Below are 24,605 nucleotides of genomic sequence, written 5' to 3' on the forward strand. Positions count from 1 at the left end.
ATTAAAGTCATACTTAAAGGGTATGCAAAATTGAAAACAACACGTTAAATAATTTTAATGCGTCCGAAGCGCTTTTCTGGAGTTACTTTCATCAGGAACGCTAAAGCCAAACATTTGAAATTCTAGGATTTATAAGTACCGAAACCGTTGAAGAGCTATATAACAAAAATACCTAAAATTAATAGCCAAATTAATCTAAAGTCAACTAAAAGAATTTCCTTTTCTATATATGGCCTCGAATCGACAGAAAGATAAACGTTTTGAGTGTTTCGTTTGATTCAGAAACAATGTGTTTCCTTTGATATATGTAACAACTAAATGATCGTCGCAACTATAGTGTCTCGATTTTAAATTAAGGAAGTTTTATACCTTTATCGAAAGGATCCATATTCGAATGCTACAGTTTTTCAGTATCCACGAGAAATCGCAATGTTTCAGTAGAGCAATTCTCAGGTTTAGATTCCACTCCAGGACAACATAAATTGTCGCATAATTTAACTGGGGTAGCATTGTCCACGTTAACATAAACAAGACTGCTATACGAAAATAACAATATAGCAGACAGACAAAGAAATAATACGGTTACGGTTTTTTACCATCCACACGAACGACGCTTTTAATAGCGTGAACATTTTAAACTCAGTGTAAAGTCCTACTGCATTTCATCTCATCTTGTTTGAAACTGATATAATTTTGTGACATTTTGTTTTAAATTGATTTTCGGAGTATCTGTACACGACGTAGTTCTAAATATGGTATCGATCATTTGAAAAAAATAAAATAATCTGACTTACGTATTCAATTATAAATGATAACACAATAATGAAAAGGTTCGATCTTGTACAGTTCAAATTCATCAATAGCTTTTGCTTCAATTTAACAACTGTTCACAATGCATACTGATTGATGGTCAAATTACTGTCTCTCATCAATGATAGGTTACTTACTTTTGAAGTCTATGAGCACCGCATGCTGTAATTTGTGATTGTTGACCAACATTTTAGATTGTGATAATGAATGAATTATTTTTCTACGTGTAAGCTTACAAGATAAACTTTGGAAAATTGCAATACAAGTTGCCGACGTTTGAATGACGATTTACTGTTAGTGAAAATGAACGGGTTTTGTGCATGGAATATGGATAGCAACTAAAATTGTTTAGTCTTGTTATATTTGAAAGTAATTGTTTTTCCGTTACCTTTATTTTTTAAAGCTCCGACAGGTTATTTCAAATGTAAACTTGTTATTTGCCATGAAAGTCGACAAATATACTATTAGATTGTTGATGTGGCAATAAATTGAATGTTCATTACAATGTGATTGTTTGAGTTTAGCAAGTTATGTTATTGATTTCTTTTGACTTTAGGTTAATAACAATTCTTTGACCGAAAGAAAATACTCTTACGAAGAAAAACAATTTCAACATGCTAACGGAATGAGAGATAGCTTTGTTAAACGACAGGGAAACGAATTGTACTAAAGTTAGAAAAATATTTATATCATTATTTTTCGATAAAATAAAAATAGAGGTAAAATAGGCAACAGCAGATTACCGGTGTTCAAAAGTCATGAATCCAGGTTACAGACCTTAACCAAAACCTAGGGAAACACATCACTAATATTAGGAGTAAATTGCAAAAAAAAAAACAAAAAACAAAATACGCCAACATATATAGAAAACAATCAAATCACACAAATCATTGACCAAATAAATTTGTATCAAGTCTGAATTTCATAGGATCGTACAACCGTACGTACCTGATGTAAATCTATATAAAGTTAGTTTATAGAATGATGTGATTATATCTACTTAAATTTCAAGTTAAATTATCGTATAAACAATGAATCGATGGTACATCTGGACTAAATCATCAAATTTGATCATCATTACATAGATTATGTATTAAATATTTAGATGATTTCAATCTTCAAGTATGTAACAGCTTAACATACCAAAAAATTGAATACTTGTCTACATTACATTCATTATAGTTCAGCAGTTGGAATGGAGTAGGTGTCATTGTTCACTATTTAATAATATCGACTTCATTTAAAAAAGGACACATGGACAAACCAAACTGATTTTCAAATATATATTTGACATCGAAAGTGTTGTAAAGACATTCGTTTGTTTGAAGAAAAAAAAAATTGAAAGAAATTCTGAAACCTTAATTACTTCTGGTTAAATTAACAACAAGATAAGTATTGCTTATTACAATAATTAAGAAAACAAAGATATCTGAATACAAATTTAGTACAGGAATTTTTCAAACCAAACATGAAATGTACGTTTGTACTTTTTACCGTCACTCGAAAATATGTATTTTAAGCGGCTAGTCCAATGTCCAACCATTCTAGAAATTCAGATGACCTTTATCTTTAAAATTCACAAAGTACGATCATCCCAAATGACATAATTTGTTGAATAATTTTTTGTGTTTAAAGCCAAAACTTGACGGCAAAATGGGTGTGACTAGTCGAGAACAGTCTTCAAAATAATTCGAGCAGTTTTTAAATGGTGAAGTTGAAATCATCCCTTCGTAAATTTTACGGACGCCATCACGAGTTGGTTGACCGTTACGGAATAACCGTTTCACAAATTAATGATATCGGATATGTTCCTTACGTCGTAACTACAATCCCCTTCCCTTTCATGAATGTGACCTACCGAATTAGACTATTTACCGGATTTTTTATCACATAAGCAACACGACGGGTGCCACATGTGGAGCAGGATCTACTTACCCTTCCGGAGCACCTGAGATCACCCCTTTTTTTTGTGGGGTTCGTGTTGTTTATTCTTTAGTTTTCTATGTTGTGTCATGTGTACTATTGTTTGTCTGTTTGTCTTTTTCATGGCGTTGTCAGTTTTATTTTAGATTTATGAGTTTGACTGTCCCTTTGGTATCTTTCGTCCCTCTTTTTTAACTTAAGTGTCTTCGCGTTTCTCACATGTCACTTTTCACTTTTCTAACTAGTAAGAAGTTTGGGATATATATCATAACATTATGTTGTAATATCTTGATGTTTGTTATAATCTACTTACCCCTTCCGGAGCACCTGAGATCACCCCTAGTTTTTGGTGGGCGTTCGTGTTGTTTATTCTTTAGTTTTCTATGTTTTGTCATGTGTACTATTGTTTGTCTGTTTGTCCTTTTCATTTTTTAGCCATGGCGTTGTCAGTTTATTTTCGATTTATGGGTTTGACTGTCCCTCTGGTATCTTTCGTCCGTCTTTTATATCAAATATAGTCATACTTAGAAGGTATGCAAACTGAGACATATGAGAAAGGTGATGCATATCATGATGATACGTCATTTGCATAACCACACAAGAAACAATTTTTACGAATATGTGAACAATCCTCATCAAAGTTCCATGTCTAGGGAATAAAACAAATTCCTTTGTTTAAAATACAAAGTTCTGTCAATTATGTTAAACAATGCTCATCTTTGAGAATCCGAAGCGGAGCAATTAGTTAAAAAAACTGAAAAATATCCTATTCGTTATTCTTACACCAAAACTGAAATTCCGTAAAGTGAATAAAAATGTATTTAACTCTAACTAAAAAATTCAATGGCTGCTTCTTAATCGCACACGTATGGATAGGTTGAGTTTAAATTTATGGATGCTCGTTCCTCTGTTTCCATGTAACATGCCTTTGTTTTAGGTAAGTATACAGATTAATACGTATTAAAATGTTTAAAGACCGTACTTAGATCAATAATGGTTTACTTTCACAAACTTTGACTTGGATGGAGAGGTTGTCTCATGAAACCTATACCTCATCTTCTTATATCAACTTATAATACTTAATGTCCACATGTAAACTACTAACTCTTTCATATTCCCGGTATTTATTTGTTGCATTCGAAGAACAAACGAAAAATGTCGTCATGATGGACTAAGTATAGTCTACTGTCAGTAACTCAAAAATAATACATATTCCTCACTGTCGTCAGATAAAGCTGGAGTAAAAACTAAATTATTACCAATTGCTACATATTTACAATAAATCTTATAATACTTTATGCTTAACATAATGTAAATAATATATTAAAGTGTATTTGAAAGTGAAGCTAGTTCTTTTTCTTTCAAACCCTCCACTCCCCTTAAACAAAATTAATTCAGAATACAAATATATAAAAAGTCGAAGAATGCGTTCTGAAACTTATTTACATACAATATATTAGCTGAAATTATCATTCATACGTTACAGGTGCTACTGATTTGTTATGGTGCAAACAATTCTAGTCTACGGATGCGAAGCTTTTATTCATAGTTTAGGTTATAAATATATTCAGCTACTATAGGAACTAGTGTTGTCAACGGTTAACCGGTTAACCGTCGGAAGAACCGAATATCGATTACCAAAAACGCTAACCGGTTAACCGTATTTTTTTCAATTTAGATATATTTGATATCAATGTGTATTGAAATCATTAAAAATTTTGTTTTGTTTGAAATTCATCGTCGTGGTAATTAATTTTACAGTTCAATTGCCCAGTATATTGATTGCTATTGTTTAATAAAAAAAAAAACATAAAATTAATTGGAACTTAACCAACTTGTCTATAATCATGCTCGGGGCAAGATCTTAAGAAAACTTAATTATGTATTTTGAAACAGTAACTTTAATTCAGTAATCCAAATAAATTTTACGATTTACTTCACTAATTTATTTTTAATATTGCGTATTCCTACATCTGAATGTGCAACATCCATCGTGCAAAGCTCTGTCATACTTTAAACGAAATACCTACAAAAAATTTGTGAAATTCAAATCAGCGTAAATGTAGTTATTTTATACTTGGAAACATTTTTAATATTAGTTCACTTATATATTTCGAAGTTTAGTATGACGACCATTATTAAGTGAACTAGTACACATTTTTGTTTAGGGGCCAGCTGAAGCACGCCTCCGAGTGCGAAATTTTCTCGCTGTGTTGAAGACCCATTAGTGGCCTTCGGCTGTTTCTGATTTTTGGTCTCTTCTCCATTCCCATTCTCAATTTTATTGATGGTACGAGTAACGATACTTATTTCTTTCAGATTGAACACACTCCACATTATTGTCTGAGACATCAAGAGAAAATGAAAGAATAATCGGTTTCATTTTTTTTAATTCGACGAGATCAAGAAGTTTATATTTTCTTTCAATCTGCAATAATTACAAACGCCATTGTAGATACTGTGTAATGGATTATAAAATTATAAAGTATCAACCTAAACTACGCGTTAACCGATTAATCGGTCGAACGATTGTCCGAGTAACCGGTTAGACAAGACTGTACGATTTGACAACACTGATATAAACATATTTTATTGTTTAAAGACACGCTTGCCAAGGTTTAGGTTTGATCATATACTGAATTTTCGTCCTTATTTCTTCCAGAAATGTGAGAAGTCGTGTTGTACGTTGGATCGTATTCATCTCTTAAACCGGAAGAGCTATCATAAATATTTTTGGAGTTATCACTAAGAATTCGAATTTGATTAAGCCTTTCATAATCGTTGTCCATAAGGTCAGAAGAATTTATATCTTTTTGGTCAAAGTTATCATCGTTAGCACCCTGACTTGATTTTTTATCTTTCACAACGACACTGTACTCATTTTTTGACGCTGTGTCGCTTTTCATGTTTTCCGAAGTCTGATCTGAAAGTACATGGCGTTCATCAGTATGTGTATTATATGCCGTATTACTATTCGACATACTGGATGCATTATGAGAAGCAGTTTCAAAGTCATGGTAGTTTGCATCGTGCATTTCCTTCATTTGCGAACCTGTTTCCTGTTCGTTACGCTTAAATGGTCCTTGACGTCTGTAATATGAAACAAAATGCTAAATGAATAAAAGGAATATAAATCGAGAGAAAATCTAAAAAAGTGGCTTGAAGAGGTAACTGTCATCCTTTGACACACTTCGGTTGAATACAATCAAAGTTTACCAAAAGTAAAAGCATCGCATCGTTATAGTGGGCATTAAGTGTACAGTACATATTATTTATTTATTTAAGTTGTTTATATTGTACTCTGAAAGTGTTCATGCAATTTATTATCTGAAATATCAGTCATAATTATTTATTCTATAAGTAAGACAGAACACACTTACCTTACTCGACAAATAGCCAGCACTACTCCAATAGATATAATTGCAACCGCAACAATTGTTAAAGCCAATATCAAAACTGGAAGAAAAGTTTATTTATTTAAAGTTAAATTATTTTTATGTATATCAAGCATGTTGAACTACACATAGACATAATGTATATGTTTTTCAGTGTTTAAAAAATATAATTGTTTATAACGTTCTCTAAGGGGATATACGCTACGAAACATACACACAATGATTTGTTTTTGTTCAATCGTTTATCGAAAGTAAAAAAGTGAAATAATAATTAAATTGTAGCAGACTGTATAGTTCAATTGTGTTATTTTAGGTGTTCAAAACCATTGCTGAAGAATCCTTATTCATTTGAACTTCAATCTAACCCCTTATATAGAGATTGGTTACTCATAATTAAGGCGTTGTTAAGCAATGAAACGAAAAGAATGTCAACATTTAAAGTGAAAAAAGGGTTAATTATTTGGTTGACTGATTCTATCAATAGATCTGATACAGGTAAAATGATGATTTACATGTTATTTAACCTTTGATATGAAACCAAACAAATGGCACGTGTTTGCTATCTAGCTATATCTTAATCTATGTTTTTAATTCGGACTATATGATTGTCAACAGTCTCAGTTGTTAATAAGAAGACGTATAGAATAAAATACCCACCAAATGCCGATAAATATTTTTGTATGGATTGTACATTGTTTATTTTAGACTTTCATTATATGGATATACGTTTAAGTATGTTTCAAACCAAATATAAAAATTTTAATCAAAGCGATGAACATAATTTGACAGCTAATGCCCCCTTTAAAAACCCACTATATAATCTATTAAATAAAGGGCAACAGTAGTATACCGCTGTTCAAAACTCGTAAATCTATGGACGAAAAACAAAATCGGGGTAAGAAACTAAAATTGAGGGAAACGCATTAAATATAATAGGAGAACAACGACACAACATTAAAATGCAACACCACACATCAACGGACGGCTAAGCATTAGACAAAATCCGATGAGAATAACCAATATAACATCAAAACCAAATACATGAATATCGGATAGAAAAGTACCGTTGATACGTCTTATAGTAATATGAATTCACACTCAAATATAGGAGAAAACAAACGACACAACGGAAACACAACGTAAAAAGGTTACACACACAGAAACGAACTATGATATAACAATGGCCATTTTCCTGACTTGGTACAGGACACTTTTAAAGAAAAAAAAAATGGTGAGTTGAACCTGGTTTTGTGCATGCCAAACCTCGCACTTTAATTGCATTGTTAAATATAACATTAAAATGACAACATAATAATACAGGACTACAATACAAATAAATAGGAGAACGTTTTAGGCAAAGAAACACATGAATAATAGATAACAAAAGATTCAATACGTCAAAAATGCGCCTCATCCACACAAGCCTTTCCCAATTAAGGAAGCTCACCAACTATGTGGACTGGTCAATTTCTCTAAAATTAAAGGTGTGCTACACAGACCAGAGTAAGCACATTTTAACAACAATATCTATTAAGTGTCTTACTATAATCAGTCAACTGGCTCAATTTTTTATTTTCACATTTCGCCCCCGAGTATAACCAGTCGATAGTCAGCATTTCGGGTTGACATGACATATCTATGAGATGTTCATTTTCTATTAGTTTTCTGTTTACAAATTTATGAATGCACTAGCGCCTTTTTATTCCAAGATATGAATTGGAACAGTTTTGTGTGTTCTTTTTTATGGCCATCGATTTCGCATAAGATTTGGTCTTTCAACTGTTCTGATTCGAGAGATGCTGATAAGTCTTGTGTAGACGAGACGCGCGTATGGCGAATTAAATGATAGTGTGGTATCGTTGAGTTTTATCAGTACAAAACTGCAAAAACACTTACAAAGAACATGAACGTACCAGTATAAGAATGTTTCTTTACTAACTTTTCCAATGTTCCTGGCGTCGCAATGTTCATTATTGTTGTCTTTGATTCACGACTACTGACAATCTGCTTTAATGTTACGTGACCTATTTGCTGCTTATTTGAAGTGTCAGTATTTGGTTTTCTGGTTGTTTGATTTTGAGTTTCAATCGTGAAATGGTTTGAAATACTGCTTTCTTCTATGTAAATATAAATAATTTGGTTAAGTAGTCAAATGGAAAGATACTTTGAAGCAAGTAAGCATAAAACTCGAACGTATTTTCTTCATATTAAAGCAAATAAATCTAGTGGCAGCAGAGATTTCTGTGACAATGCTTAACAAATTTTTATTATTCATTCGGGTATATTCGCTGTATGAACGTTAACCATTTTGATATTACGAGCAATATCTTAATGACTTTATTTTAATTATAAATGAATGCAAAAGCTCGAGGTAACTTTTGTGCTTCTTTGTTAGCTGTTTGTTTGTTTTATAGTGATTATGATTATAACACAATGTTGACCTTTTTACCAATTATGGCTATTTGTTTTATTCACATGTCGTTGTCATATAATGTAATTTCACGCGACTGTCATACAAGTGAGAGGTTTAGCTAGCTTTAAATCCAGGTTTAATCCACTATTTTCTACATAAGAAAATGCCGGTACCAAGTCAGTAATATGACAGTTGTTATCCATTCGTTTGATGTGCTTTTGATATTGCCGTTTTATAAGGGACTTTCTTTTCTTACTGAATTTTTCTCGGAGTTCAGTATTTTGGTGATTTTACTTTTGATTTCTTACAGTAATGCACAATTCATGGAAACTTGTTGAAACCTTAATATGAGGTTTTCACGTAAACGATGTATCAGTATTCAAATACCTATTTGTATATGGTGGTCTCTTACAATTAACTAAAATATCTTCAAACACAATTTACCAATCTATCCTTATATGATTTCATCTCTATTTAAACATAACCGATAGCATGTTTTCAAATAACAGTTCACAGCTTCGCAGAGTTTTTATCATTAAAGTTATTTGAATCATTTCATGGATCCTTGTTTGGATGGGGTAGAGAATCAAGGATATTCATTATCAAAAAAATATGTTATCTTCATTATGACTTTATACTACTATGGTATGTTGGGGCATACGATAATACTGCTGCATTCGATATTTGTCTATCAAAACCAGGGAACTTGAAATCTAATGATTATCTTTGGTTGTAGCTTGTCATGACCTTGTATTGTTATAGTAGGAATTGAATTTTTTGTTACTTTATCATAAAGCTTATTGTTCGGTATTGTGATGGATTATTTTGTGGTTTATTGTTATAGTTCACATCATTGCTTTGTCATCATATCATTTCCCATTCCTTTATACATTTATTCACAGTGATATGGTAGTTAATGGGTTTAAACCCGCTGCATTTGGTTACACCTGTCCTTAGTCATGAACCTAATGTTTTGTTGATGTGGTTCATAAATGTGTTTCGTTGTTATATAGATTATACCGTTGGGTTTTCCGTTTGAATGGTTTTATACTAGTCAAGTTTTAAGAGCTCTTTATAGCTTGCTGTTCTGTGTGAGCCACGGCTCCATGTTGAATACCATACATTGACCTAAAATGGTTTACTTTTAAAAATTGTGACATTGATCGAGAGTTGTTTCATTGACACTCATATTGCATTTTCTTTTATCTAGTTGTAGTCAATCGGATATAATTATATACATAGTACAGACAAACACTTTTATTCAGAGAAAGCTTGTGTTGTCATGTTACCAATCTGTTGTCTTGCTGTAGTAATAATTACAGTGTTGGTTATTGGTTTCCACTCGTTATAAGGTCAAGGATGTCCTTAATATATAGGTTAATCATATTTTTGGTATTGATATGTCATAATCCTTTATAACTTATTACAAACTTATAACTTCCAACTTCTTTTGATCCTCAATGCTCTTCAACTTCGTAGTTTTTTTGGCCTTTTAAATGTTTTGGTCTAAAGCGTCAATGATAAGTCTTTTGTAGACAAAAAACACGTCTGGCGTATATACAAAATTTAATCCTGGTATCTATGATTCGTTTATTTACAACTGGTCGATGCCACTGCTGTTGGAGTTTTAATCCCCGAGGGTATCACCAGCCAAGTAGTCAGCACTCACATGCTGGCATGAATTATCATTGATATGGTCATATTTATAAATTAGCTGTTACAAAACTTTTGAATTTTTGTATTACTAAGGCTTTTCTACCTCAGGATTAGATTACCTTAGCTGTATTTGGCGAAACTTTAAGGAATTGTGGTCCCTCAATGCTCTTCAACTTTGTACTTTGTTTGGCCTTTTTAACTGTTTTTTTGGCCCGAATGTCACTGATGAGTTTTTTTGTAGACGAAACGCGGCCGTCTGGCGTAAATACAAAATTATCCTGGTATTTAACATGTCTATGATGAGTTTATTTACAACCACTTGGTCGATACCACTGCTGGTCGAGTTTTAATTCCCAGAGGGTATTACCAGTCCAGTATTCAGCACTTCTGCTCTTCTGTGCAGACATGAATTATCATGTCAGATATATAGATTAACTGTTTACAAAACTTTGAGTTTTTGAAATACTAAGGCTTGTCTACCTCAGGAATAGATTACCTTAGCTGTAATTGGCAATTTTTTTTAGGAATTTGGTCCTCAATGCTCTTCAAATTCGTACTTATTTGGACTTTATAACTTTTTTGGATTCGAGCGTCATTGATGAGTCTTTTGTGAACGAAACTGGCGTAAATAAAAAATTTAATCGTGGTATCTATGATGAGTTTATTCTCGTTCAATCAAATTGCTTGAAATTGCCTTCTTATTTTCCGCTGTACTAAGTAACTACACACGAATGACAACAAGGGGTAGGATCCATTCAGTGTATAGTAATTAAGATACTAAAACAAAACTTGCCACTGGCTATTTTGAAATAAAATGATGTGCTTCAAATTAAATTAAATAGTTTGTAATTTGTTTTACATTGATTTTTAAATATTGTGCTATTTAAATCTTTGGATCTTCTAAAAATGACTGTTTTTGACGATTACAAGTTTCTTTGATTCAAATAAAGTGTAACACATATGGTTCTTTATACAATGTTATACCTTGATTAGTGTATAGTGCCATCTTAAAATGTTGATCTTTTAATATCATCCATGCAATTACTTAGTAAACAAAAGAGTGTGTACTATGAAACCTTGTGAAGGGAAATTAAGGTGTTTATATATCTCAACTTGTACGATTCGGTCGTGTATGTGACAATGTTTTAGATTTTAACGAGAGAAATTTATGTATTACTGAAAAATTATTACACCATGGTTTTCGATATCACAAATTAGTCAAAACATTTACTAAATTTTATCATCGGTATAAAGACATCATTCGTAAATATAGCTCAACATGCAGACTTCTTATACGTTCAGGTATTTCACATCCAATTTTTTTATTGAAATATTCTGTATAAAGCACAAAGGTGTCAGTATTCACCTCAGAAACTTACAAAAACCTTTGAATAGACTTATTAAGAAGGGATATAATTACGATACTGTTGTCAAGTCATTAACGATTGCATATTTTGCGTTATATTGAGTCACTGATAAGGTCTTTGCGTCGGAACTAAACACATTTATTCTAAAAACAGTTGTTGGCATGACACGGTTATGTTCTTCTCATATATGTTATGATGGTATGATACTAAACCCTAACGGGAAGGATTGTGCCTGATGTTCATATGATGAAATCATAATCTTTCAGTCAGTTTAATTGAAGTCTGGAGCTGGCATGTCAGTTAACTGCTAGTAGTCTGTTGTTATTTATGTATTATTGTCATTTTGTTTATTTTCTTTGGTTACATCTTCTGACATCAGACTCGGACTTCTCTTGAACTGAATTTTAATGTGCGTATTGTTATGCGTTTACTTTTCTACATTGGTTAGAGGTATAGGGGGAGGGTTGAGATCTCACAAACATGTTTAACCCGCGCCGCATTTTTGCGCCTGTCCCAAGTCAGGAGCCTCTGGCCTTTGTGAGGTCTTGTATTATTTTAATTTTAGTTTCTTGTGTACAATTTGGAAATTAGTATGGCGTTCATTATCACTGAACTAGTATATATTTGTTTAGGGGCCAGCTGAAGGACGCCTCCGGGTGCGGGAATTTCTCGCTACATTGAAGACCTGTTGGTGACCTTCTCCTGTTGTTTTTTTTATTTGGTCGGGGTTGTTGTCTCTTTGACACATTCCCCATTTCCATTCTCAATTTTAACTTTGAGTTATTTCATCATGAATTGATTGATTGTTGATTGCTTAAGGTTATGTGGCAAATATGTCATGTCAAGCCGATGGGAATTGGAAAACCGGGAGAAGAATTAGCCGCATATATATACATGTTCTAATTTTGTTTAGTTTTACTATGAAACAAAGAAAAACAAATAAGGTTTCCCAACCCCCGGAAACCCCTCTTTTTTTAATCCGTCCACTGCATATACTATCTATTTGTTTCAAATTTATCATAGCTTGATTTTAACTGTGAAATTGAAAAATGTTTTCAAAAATCTGAAGCCTTCAAAGCAATTAAATTATTGCCTGCTTTTTGGTCAATTATTTTTGTCATCTTACCATGTTTAAGAAATTCATGTATAGAAAACACTGCTTTATATCATTAAACATTCTTACAGCAGCAGCAACCATCTTGTCATTCTGAAGTCAAGAGCCTTTTGAAATCTCATATTTGACAATGATGCTAATGAGTAGATTTACAATTCTTCGTTAATGAGCTCAGTTTTTCAAATATGTGCTACATAAGATAGTCTGAGAAAAGGTAAATACTATAAAATTAAGAGCTCGGGGCACGGCCCCACTCTCTTAATTTCATAGTATATACACTTTTATAGACTAACCAAGACATTTCGTTAAAAAAAACGTTACCTTTGGATGTGGTTTACGGTACCCTATTAATCCAACACGCATATCCGTCCAATTCTTTAGAGCAATTGCCATATTTTTGTTTAGCAGTGGCAGCGTTATTTGGACATTCCATTTAAGAACAGTTGAACACCTCTGACAAACTTTGTCTGTTTTCTTCATTAATAACATTTATTTTACTATGAAGGACGTGTTAACTAAAGTATCGGCATTCCCACGAGAAACAACTGTGTGCCATATTCTTGGCGACTAATTTCTTTATTCTTATGAGGTTGACTTCATACAATAACTTCTCAGGATAAAAAAAGAAGTTAGCAGTAATATTGAATGTTACTTTCCGCTATATTGATGATGTTCTCTCACTGAATAATTCTAAATTTGGTGAATATGTTGGAAGCATCTATCCCATCGAACTTGAGATAACGGATACAGTATATAAATATATGTATGAAAAGGATAACAGTCTAATCAAAAAGTTTAAAAACGTATTGTTATATAAAATATTTTATTAGATAAATAATCAACAAAATTTCCTCTTTTGTGTATTTTTAAATATACATTTATACAATATATATCGCATGTTATTTTGTACTTAACAGGCGGGTCTTTTCTTATTACAGTTTCATGCAAAGGAATCTGTCGGGTTTTTCTCCAATTTTTAAATATAGCATCTATAACCTGATTTCTCATTGTTTCCACAAAAATCTCATATTTCTAGTTAATTTTCTTGAGAAAAAGACTTTTGAAACATCGCTTTTAAAACTATATATCAGTAAATACATGGCTGCTGTTTTCTTCTAGAAATCTCCTCCGCCTCCGCCGCCCCCATCTCCACTGCCTCCTCCGAAAAACCCACTACCACCACCACCTCCACCTCCGCTACTAGACGAATGGAAATAACTGCGATGTCCTCCACTTTGACCACCTCCGGAACTAGAACAACCGGAGCAACATCCACAGCAACAACAAGTAATAATAGCTATGATTCCTACACCTGATAAAGCACCTATCACGATCCCTACTATAGCACCCGTACTTAAGCTGTTATCTTTGATGTGTTCACAGTTACCACGTTCAAATATAGTTCTAAAACAATAAAATATATAATCTCAGCATGTGTTCGATATTGATACATTTATTTACAATTGCAAACACCATACAAATATTCAGGTTTTTTCTTAAATGAGTCTTTGAAAAATAGGGATAAAAGGGTTGTTTTTGTTCATTTAATAATTTACCTTTCCGAATACGAATTTAGTGGAATTAACAAACAACGATTTTATAGTTTCATCGATTGTCAAGGGAGAAGATTTACCCGTTTATTTATAAATTACCTATGTGTCTAGCTCTCAAATCTGGAATCACGGCAACAGTGGTTGTCTTATGACATGTGTCAATGGTTGTCTTATGTCATTTGTCAGTGGTTGTCTTCTGACATGAGTCATCTCTCTTAAGTCAGGAATATCGTGATTGGTTGTCTTATGTCATGTGTCAGTGGTTGTTCTTTTGACATGTGTCTGTTCGAAGTCAAAAATCTCGTGAATGGTTGTCTTATGTCATGTGTTTTTGATTGTCTTATGACATGTGTCTGTCGTAAGTCAGAAATCTCGTGAATGGTTGTTTATGCCATGTGTCAGTGGTTGTTTTGTGACATTTTTGTTCCAAATCAGAAATCTCGTGAATGGTTGTCTTTTTTCATGTTTTTTTTTTATTGTGTTTTGACATGTGTTTGTTTCAAGTCAGAAATCTCGTGAATGGTTGTCTTATGACATGTGTATGTCGTAAGTCAGAAATCTCGTGATTTTTTGTCTTATGACATGTGTCTGTTACAAGTCAGAAATCTCGTGAATGGTTGTCTTATGACATGTGTCTGTCGTAAGTCAGAAATCTTGTGAATTTTTGTCTTATGAACATGTGTCTATTACAAGTCAGAAATCTCGTGAATGGTTGTCTTATGTCATGTGTTTTTTTATTGTCTTACGACATGTGTCTGTCGTAAGTCAGAAATCTCGTGAATGGTTGTTGATGCAATGTGTCAGTGGTTGTTTTATGACATGTTTGTTCAAGTTAGAAATCTTGTAAATGGTTTTCTTTTGTCATGTTTCTTTGATTGTCTTTTTGATATGTTTCTGTTCCAATTCAGAAATCTCGTGAATGGTTGTCTTATGGTATGTGTCTGTTCGAAGTCAGAAATCTCGTGAATGGTTGTCTTATGACCTAAACTCATCATAGTTACCAGGAATGAAATTTTATGTTTACTCCAGACGCGCGTTTCGTCTACAAAAGATCATCAGTGACACTCGAATAACAAAATATTAAAAAGGCCAAATAAAGTACGAAGTTGAAGAGCATTGAGGACCAAAATTCCTAAACGTTTTGCTAAATAAAGCTAAGGTAATCTATTCATGAGGTAGAAGTCAACACAGAAGTGGCATGTGTCTGTTCGAAGTCAGCAATCTAGTGAATGGTTGTCTTATGTCATGTGTCTATTCCAATTCAGTAATCTCGTCAATGATTGTCTTATGTCATGTGTCTGTCCCATGTCATTAATCTCGTCAATGGTTGTCTTATGTCATGTGTCTGTCCCAAGTCAGGAATCTTGTCAATGGTTGTCTTATGTCATGTGTCTGTCCCAAGTCAGGAATCTCGTCAATGGTTGTCATATGTCATGTGTCCTCTTTATAGTCAGAACTTTCATCAATGGTTGTCTTATGTCTGTCCCGAGTCAGGAATCTCGTCTGAATTAAACAAATTGTATAGACACACGTCTTTTTTTTATTTACAGCTTGACATATTCATGATATTTTTTAGACACATGTCTTTTGTTGATAACTATTTTTTCCTCTAAATGTCCTTTGAATATAAATTATTCGTTTTAACACTCATCATATAGTGGACTTGCACACTGTTAAAGGTTTATCTCTAAATAAGAAAACCTCGGTAATCTTAAGTCAAATCAAGCTTACCATTGGTGCAGGCAATTTGAGGAAAAAAGCAACTGTTTTGTATTTTATACACGACAAACTTATCGAAAAACATTTTATTGTCCCCAATTTGCAATATGAAAATAGACCATTCTCTTTTGATTTGTAACCAGTCTTTAAGTAGTATATAAAAGTAGGGCTTTCAAGTTTGACAAAAACTGTCATTATCGTGAAATATTTCGTACTCAAAGGCTAGAACTAGGCTAAAAACAAGGCCAAAACTTGGCGAAAAAGGATGAAAAACTAAATAAAAATACCAACATTTGTTAGCATATATGTGAATTACTTTTCGTCAGTTATATGACAACATATTGTGCTTTTAATATTTGAAGTTTGTATGGTCCATTGTTGTAAAATAAATTACACCTTTAGAACTTATAGTTTGTACTTACTTGTAATACCCTATCATTTCATCTAATGCGCTATTATATCTTCCTTCTGATAACTTGGGTTTCACTCTATTATAGACTTCCTCTGTACACTCTGTTGTTAAGATCTTATACGCTGTTTGTCCAGATTCTGTGTATACCTACATGGAAAGTAAATAATATATATTTAAGATACACACAGAGCAAAACACTTTGATTGTGTGTATACCTACATAACATGTAAAGGACAACTAAGATACGCATACAGCAGCACATCAAAAGTGTATGTATACTAGTAACTTTGAACTGAGTAAATGACAAAAAAAATCAATTGTAAGGAATTATAGCAATAAATAGAAAAGGTCGATTCGCCCCCAACGAAAACTAATGAAATAATGTTAACCATCACTGAGTACACCAAACTGTTGGTTAAAGTTCTATACACACACACATTGAGTCAATTACTCCCCTATTCTAAATATCATAACAACATCTACACAAGTTATACATTTCACATAAAACTAGAGGCTCCCTGGAGTAGTTCATTTGAATAGTTCATTTTGATGAAGAAAATAGAAATATATGGGTTTTTTTATAGATCATAACCAAAGTAAAACAAAAACTGAAAGTACCTCTCTACATAATATTTCTGCACGATTTGTTTTCATTGTTTCCTCCGTTCTTAAATAGAGATTGTATCGCAATGTCCTATATTTCTAGCAATACACGAGTATTGACTTTATTCTTGACCTTGAATTAATTATCCATAATCTTTTATTAATATCACAACATAAATATTAGAATCAACTTGATAAAACCACAGACCATGTGTAGATAAAATAAAACAAAGGCTTCTATTGGAGCCAAGTTGTTCACTTGGATTTAATTTGTTCAATAAATAGTAAATGTCATTGCTGTGCTTTTCGATTAGAACATTTTTTTCTTTGAAGGCCATATCAATTTTTTGCTCTGCATCAAAGTAAAACAGTTGGTAAGACCCTTCACACGAACATATCTGGAAAGGTTGGTTTCATTCTGTTAAGCTGTTTTCAAGAAGATTTTGATAATTACTAAAATACGTACGACTAGCACAGAGATGACAAAAGCTTACAATTGCATTTGGCCGAGTGAGCAAACAAATTTGAACTTACTATGTCCTACCTTTCTATCGTCCCGTGATATAAATATAACTACATTGTTGTCACATTGCTCAAAGTCCCAACTCACTCTGAGATAGTGTGCAAAACTTTGTGCTGCAGCTCTGGTTCTGTAATATCACAAACTAAAATAACTTTTTTAAAGTAAAACATTAATTTATTGAATATTTAAAAAATGTTACGTGAGTTAAATGTCAACGATGAAGCAAGGACGTTAAGTCCCATTATGTTTGTCTTTATACGTTACTTCAATTTTTGCAAGAACTCAAAGATTATTCCTAAAATGTTTTGTGTTCAATTTCCAGTTCTTTGCAGACACACCAACACTTGAGCTCTTAAGCAAAACTGATCTTAAACAGTTGTAGCTGTTACGTATAAATCCTGTTGATTTTTTTATTGTTGCTCTCATTGGTAATTTTTTTTTTGCATTACATATAGCTTATTTCGAGCATAAGATGGAGATAACATAGACAGTGGTATATTTTAAACAATTTTTTTTTTTCGGTTGCATAGTGATTACTGACATGGAATTAATCGTCCGTCACATTGACCTCTATAATAATTATTCGAAGAGAATGGTAAACAAAAGTGTTATCTATCTCATACTATAGTACAAACCCAGAATAACTCATAGACGGAACCATAGCAACAGCGATATTGTAACCATCTGGGTAGGAACATTCGGAACAGCTACATTTACCGGATCTTGAGACTCTCTCTATAAGCTCGTCTAACTCATCACCTGAAAGATTTACAATTTCCAGATGTGGATTATTTTAGTAAGGAATGTGTGTTATAAAAATATAACTTATTAAATGTGGAGACTAACAAGCTTTAGTGCTAGTACACGTATCACTAAGTTCATACTATATATATACAATAAAAAAGCTGTATGCACATAAATTGAAGTTACATTTCTGAGGTCATACATAAAAAATGTAGTTATATTTCATTATCATTCACTGAAAGCATAAGAATATTTAAAAAAACTAACAATTGGACGTTCGAAAAATTGTTCCACTCTCTGTATGTTATACCATGGTATGTGAGTGGTCCAAGTTTCTTTAAAAAAAACATGTATTAAAGTTTGTATTGAATTAAAAAAAAAACACACACAAAATTTTGAATATGAAAAATGCACATTAAACAAAATTTGATATCATATATTTTTGTTCAAGTAAGCTTGTACACTTATTTTAATAAAATCAGTACAATATACCTGCCGATGTTGATAAAATATGACTCGGGTCACAATTCCACGACTTTTTACAATTCCTCCCACATTTATCAATGTTAATCTGAGGGTTTGGAAAATCCTCTTTCCGCCAACTATCCCTATGTGATGTATCCGGAACACATGGTGGCTCTGTTGAAGATGCAGCTTCACTTTACATTGATGACGTAGAGAGCAAGGAAATATATAAATAGTGAAATGTCCATTTTATGTACAAAGGTTACTTATGCATCACATGTGAAGGCTAACAAAGTTTATAACATATTTATAGAACACCGCAAAATATATGTATTATCTATACTCATCAGCAAGAAAACAGCACTGCTTTATACAAGTAATTGAAATATTTTTCATCCTTGGTTTGCAATATTTAAATGTGTGTTATTTTTTAACACTTCTGAGGAATTGTGTAATTGCCAATTAAATATAAACTAGAGGCTCTAAAGAGCCTGTGTCGCTCACCTTGGTCTATGTGAATATTAAACAAAGGAAGCAGATAGAGTCATGACAAAATTGTGTTTTGGTGATGGTGATATGTTTGTACATCTTACTTTACTAAACAGTCTTGCTGCTTACAATTATCTCTATCTATAATGAACTTGGCCCAGGAGTTTCAGTGGAAAATGTTAATAAAAATTTACAAATTTTATGAAAATTGTTAAAAATTGACTATAAAGGACAAGAACTGCTTAGGGGGGTCAATTGACCATTTCGGTCATGTTGACTTATTTGTAAATCTTACTTTGCTGAACATTATTGCTGTTTACAGTTTATCTTTATCTATAATAATATTCAAGATAATAACCAAAAAACGGCAAAATTTCCCGAAAATTACCAATTCAGAGGCAGTAACCCAACAAAGGGTTATCCGATTCATCTGAAAATTTCAGGGCAGATAGATCTTGACCTTATAAACAATTTTACCCCCTTGTCAGATTTGCTCTAATGCTTTGGTTTTTGAGTTATATATCTCGGTTAGTTGGCCGGGTCACCGGACACATTTTTTAAACTAGATACACCCAAAGATGACTGTGTCCAAGTTTGGATTAATTTGGTCCAGCAGTTTCAGAGGAGAGGATTTTTGTAAAAGATTACTAAGATTTACGAAAAATGGTTAAAAATTTACTATAAAGGGCAATAACTCCTAAAGGGGTCAACTGACCATTTCGGTCATGTTGATTTATTTGTATAATTGTAAATCTTACTTTGCTAAACATTATTGCTGTTTACAGTTTATCTCTATCTACAATAATATTCAAGATAATAACCAAAAACGGCAAAATTTCCTTAAAATTAGCAATTCAGAGGCAGCAACCCAACAACGGGTTGTCGATTTATCTGAAAATTTTCAGGGTAGATAGATTTTGACCTGATGAACAATTTTTTCCCCATATCAGATTTGCTCTAAATGCTTTTGTTTCAGAGATATAAGCCAAAATCCACATTTTACCCCTATGTTCTATTTTTAGCCATGGCGGCCATCTTGGTTGGTTGTCCGGGTCACTGGACACAATTTTCAAACTAGATACCCAAATGATTATTGTGGCCTAGTTTGGTTAAATTTGGCCCAGTAGTTTCAGGGGAGAAGATTTTTGTTAAAGTTAACGCAGGACGACGACGGACGACGACGGACGACGCCGGACGCCAGACGCCAAGTGATTAGAAAAGCTCACTTTGCCCTTTGGGCCAGGTGAGCCAAAAAGAGGATGTGGTAGGATTGCTAATGAGACGAGACCAAATGACACAGAAAATAACACCGCATAGTCAGATATAAAAGGCCTAGAAATGAAAGGCTAACAATTTCTTTATTATGATTTACACTTTCTACAGTGCATGCATTTCAATTGTAAATTTATTGAACCTTTTTTTATACCAACTTTCTAGTGTGTTTTTTTGTAGAATGTCGAAAAATAACGATGACATCAACTTGAGATGCTGTTGCAGAAACTGACTGCTTATTAAAGGATGTTTGCTCCTCCCTTTTTTGAATTTTTGCCAGATTTTCGGATTCATGTATTGCTATTAAAAAAAAATTGCCCCACTTATTCTTACTTTTATTTTCATAATTTTATCACATAAAGTTCAAAAAGTCGTATCTCAAAATCTTATAAAATCCTTGTTATTTTTTCACAGTTTTGAAATAAAACAAGAATGTGTCCCCAGTACACGGATGCCCCATCAGCCCTATCATCTTCTATGTTCAGTGAACAGTCAAAATGGGGTATAAACGATCTCTAATTTGGCATTAAAATTAGAACGATCATATCATAAAGAACATGTGAACTAAGTTTCAAGTTGATTGGACTTCAACTTCATCAAAAACTACCTCGACCAAAAACTTTAACCCGAAGCCGGACAGACGGACAAACGAACAGACGGATTAACGAACGTACGGACGGTCGAACGAACGATCGGACGAACAGACCAGAAAACACAATGCCCATAAATGGGGCTTAAAAAGATGCCAATTTTAAAATATATGAAAAATCTAGAGAGAATTATTTCCCTCCCAATTTTCTATGGCTTATATCTCGAAAACAAGCACCCGGAACCTCCACCTTTTCTGCTTTTATTGTTTTCTTTATTTATATACCTTCAATTCATCAAAGTCTTTTAAAAGGCTTGTTATTTTTAAACAGTGTAGAGGACATCCTTAAGCATACAATTAAAATGACGCGACAAAAACCAAAGCATCTTGTTATAATTTTTTCCCCTTGGTTTTAGTTGTTAAAAATGAAATCTGCCGGCTAGCTGCGACCTTTAAAGTTAAACACCCTTCTGTATGTTTATTTACTACTAAAAATCTCTTTGTTACATCTAAAATATGTAACTATTAGGGAGAAAATCGAAACAAAAACAGAAAGGTGATTACCTTAAATTTTCCAAAATGTTCCAAAATGATGCTGTGGCTAGAGTAAACATTATCTTATATTATCATTTGAATCGACAAGTTTGTTATAATAATGATTATGCAATCTAATTAAAAACCGATCTCTCATCGCTCCTGTTTCTGATATGTCGCGTGGGAGATCTAACGAAACCGGCTTTGAGGTCACATGTGAGTGAACTAAAAGTTATGAATTTATAAAGATATGCAAATGAGTTGACGACCTATTAATAAGCCAATCAAAAAAGTTTATGAATTATTTTGACTGACGATTTCGTCGTAAATAAAATGAGTTACATCCCTTTGCCTTACGTTAAACTTACAAGATCGTGGAAGACTCAATTTCATTGGTCGAAAAAGACACACCTACGAGGTCACTCACATGTGACCTCAAAGCGGGTTTCGTTAGATCTCCCACGCGACATATCAGAAACAAGATCGATGAGAGATCGGTTTTTAATTAGATTGATGATTATGGTAATAACAATTAAGTGTTGCTTTTATTTAGATGTTGAGTATATCTGATAAAGTATTTAAATTAAATGTGCGAGTACTTAGGACATGTACTGATGTAGTAAGAACATCGATTTTTTCATGTATAAAAGGTAAATTTAGCAAAGAACCCGGACAACTTAAATATTTGAATAGACTGTACTTGGTACAAGATTTTAATTATCTTTTTTAGTCTGTCTAAATATTATTATTCTTTTATCTTCCGTATTCTATTACGTGTGTATATTTTTTAGGCATGAGTTTGTGAAACCTGTAGATCAAAAAGATTAAATATTCATTTGAATTAAATAATTTTAAAGTTTAAAAAGAACTTCCTTATATCTTTTGAACAACTCTTATACATTGTGAAAAAAATATTGTATTATTGGGGCAGACATTGTAATTCAAATCATTATTAACTGATTTTGTTTGCATAAAAAACACTGTGCATATTTCGTTTACTATAAAACAATTGCGAACTTTTGCGTATATATGATTTGGAATACCTCACACTTGCTTACATATTCTTTACCATTTGGATTTTATTCGAGGGAAAAAGTGTGGGATGGGGGTTGGAGGGGCGGCGCGGGTCTAAGATGTGGGAGACGAATTTATATAAGTTTTCCAAACTTGTTTTCGAATCCCATATTTGAACTTTATGTAACATTGTAATATTTTATCTTGTGATTTTCCATTAATAAATACTGTTTAAACTAAAATGAGTTTTGAAAAAAAGCAGGACAGGAATTTTGAGTAAAAAAGATGCCGGATGAGATGGTAGCTTCCTAGCAAAAATAAAAATAAGGAATTGGTCATTGGTACAACAATCGGCCAGGGTCAAATGACGTTCACTTAAGCAATTATATGTCACCATACACCCTAAACAATTACAAGCAGAACCTATACTATAATGTATTGTAGTAAGTATGACATATATTTAAGGTACATATAGAATTAAAGATGATTGGAACTACGCTTCACAAAACACGAGTATGCTTCAAGTGCAGTTACTTCACATTTCGTGTTTACCCAGGTCAAAAACACTGTTTGAAATAGTCTTGTACATACCGTGCCATTTGATAAACGTACAAAGGAACATCAAATGTGAATAGATCGAACATACTCGTGGCTTATCAGGGGCGGATCCAGCCATTTTAAAAAGGGGGGTTCCCAACCCAGGATAAAGGGGGGGGGGTCCAACTATATGTCCCCATTCAAATGCATTGATCGGCCAAAAAAAGGGGGGTTCCAACCCCCGGAAACCCCCCCCCCCCCCCCCCCCCCTCTGTATCCGCCACTGCTTATTTATCTAAATCCTTGAACTGTCTTTGTGAAACTAAAAAAAGGATTCTTAAATTCAGTAATTACATAGTATTGTTTTGTTGAGCGAGACGAGAGTTATTGGGCCTTACCTGTTTTATGCAATATTGTAAACGCGACTTTGCGCGTCTGGCGTATTAAATTATAATCCTAACACTTTATGATAACTATTTGAGACCATTTCACACAAAACTCTCTTTGTTTTCCACCATGTGAGGAAGACCAAATTTCCCAACATTTGGAATTGATTTTTAATATGGTCAACTACACAACTACACATCGGGGTTTGTATGCGATCGTTTTTCCAGTCTTTAGTTTTAAATGTTGTGTTTTGTCTACTGAATGCTGTGTTTTGTCTACTGAATGTTCCTATTCCTATTCAAGAGTTATGAAGCTTTGACTATTTGATACTTCTACTTCTACTTCTACTTCTACCTCTAAGTGACCACCGTCATAAGGTTGACTATCCTGTCACTGTTTGGTGTGCGCTTGCAAACTATGATAGGTTGTTGTAAAAATAACACCTTTACGTTAGTTTCGAACGCATCTCATTTGATACCGTTTTAATGAAAGTTTTCCTAATTTGAAGGATTGTGTTTTTGTGAACATGACCACATTGTAGAATCATTTTGATCCGACCACTTTTCTGAGGAGTTATGGGACTCAGTGGCGGATCCAGAGGGGGGCGTAGAGGGCGTACGCCCCCCTTTGCTTGGACTTTTTTTTTTTTTTTTGTAAAAGATTAATCAGACAAGACTTCGTGAACTTTGATATTTCCCGTGTATTTAGTTTTTATGTGGCAATTTTTTACTTATAAAGATATTTTTCGCTCGTATTTACTGTAATATATTATTGGTTATGTCAAAGTCCTGTGATTCGCTACGGTGGAGTAAACCAGTGCGTCGAAAAAACGTCACTATGTCAATTTGAAAATCAAATTACAGTAACAAATTGCTTATGCTGAGAGTGACAAGAATGACACCTTCAAAGTGACAAGGATTGAGCAAGAACGTATTGACTTCTATTTCACAATTCCACCAAACAGAAAGTAATACTCTATTATAATGTCAAGAACAAAAAAGTTCCACAGCAATATTATTTACACGGCCAAGCCTATTAATAACATAGCTGAATAATGATCCTCTGTCAGTAAGCTTAAGATCTAAG

At 33.0% G+C, this 24,605-nt stretch overlaps 2 protein-coding genes across 2 annotated transcripts; both read right to left on the reverse strand.

The window, feature by feature from the left end:
• Positions 1 to 3,840: 3,840 nt before the first annotated feature.
• On the reverse strand, positions 3,841 to 13,144 carry LOC139508672 (uncharacterized). Its single transcript, XM_071295990.1, has 5 exons — positions 13,000 to 13,144; positions 8,042 to 8,245; positions 6,114 to 6,189; positions 5,308 to 5,823; positions 3,841 to 4,307 (listed from the first exon to the last, which is right to left on the reverse strand). Exons 2-4 carry the CDS (start codon positions 8,097 to 8,099, stop codon positions 5,352 to 5,354), a joined length of 606 nt encoding a protein of 201 aa, XP_071152091.1. The 5' UTR covers positions 8,100 to 8,245; positions 13,000 to 13,144; the 3' UTR covers positions 3,841 to 4,307; positions 5,308 to 5,351.
• Positions 13,145 to 13,792: 648 nt separating this feature from the next.
• On the reverse strand, positions 13,793 to 18,962 carry LOC139508674 (keratin, type II cytoskeletal 68 kDa, component IB-like). The gene is made up of 5 exons (XM_071295991.1): positions 18,725 to 18,962; positions 18,124 to 18,247; positions 17,510 to 17,615; positions 16,373 to 16,509; positions 13,793 to 14,082 (listed from the first exon to the last, which is right to left on the reverse strand). The coding sequence occupies exons 2-5, from the start codon at positions 18,147 to 18,149 to the stop codon at positions 13,794 to 13,796; spliced, it is 558 nt and encodes a 185-aa protein (XP_071152092.1). The 5' UTR covers positions 18,150 to 18,247; positions 18,725 to 18,962; the 3' UTR covers position 13,793.
• Positions 18,963 to 24,605: the final 5,643 nt, after the last annotated feature.

The sequence above is a fragment of the Mytilus edulis genome, unplaced genomic scaffold, assembly GCF_963676685.1.
Source record: "Mytilus edulis unplaced genomic scaffold, xbMytEdul2.2 SCAFFOLD_529, whole genome shotgun sequence".
Classification (NCBI taxonomy): domain Eukaryota; kingdom Metazoa; phylum Mollusca; class Bivalvia; order Mytilida; family Mytilidae; genus Mytilus; species Mytilus edulis.

Bases quoted from the DNA above. Each gene is read 5' to 3' on its own strand.
- LOC139508672 (XM_071295990.1), bottom strand. From the start codon at position 8,099: ATGAACATTGCGACGCCAGGAACATTGGAAAAGTTAGTAAAGAAACAT. The intron at 6,190-8,041 runs GTACGTTCATGT...CTTTTCTTCCAG, and splicing joins AAAGAAACATTCTTATACTG to TTTTGATATTGGCTTTAACA. The intron at 5,824-6,113 runs GTAAGTGTGTTC...TTCATATTACAG, and splicing joins CTGGCTATTTGTCGAGTAAG to ACGTCAAGGACCATTTAAGC.
- LOC139508674 (XM_071295991.1), bottom strand. From the start codon at position 18,149: ATGGTTCCGTCTATGAGTTATTCTGG. The intron at 16,510-17,509 runs GTAGGACATAGT...CTTTCCATGTAG, and splicing joins TATCACGGGACGATAGAAAG to GTATACACAGAATCTGGACA. The intron at 14,083-16,372 runs GTAAGTACAAAC...TTATTGTTTTAG, and splicing joins GAAATGATAGGGTATTACAA to AACTATATTTGAACGTGGTA.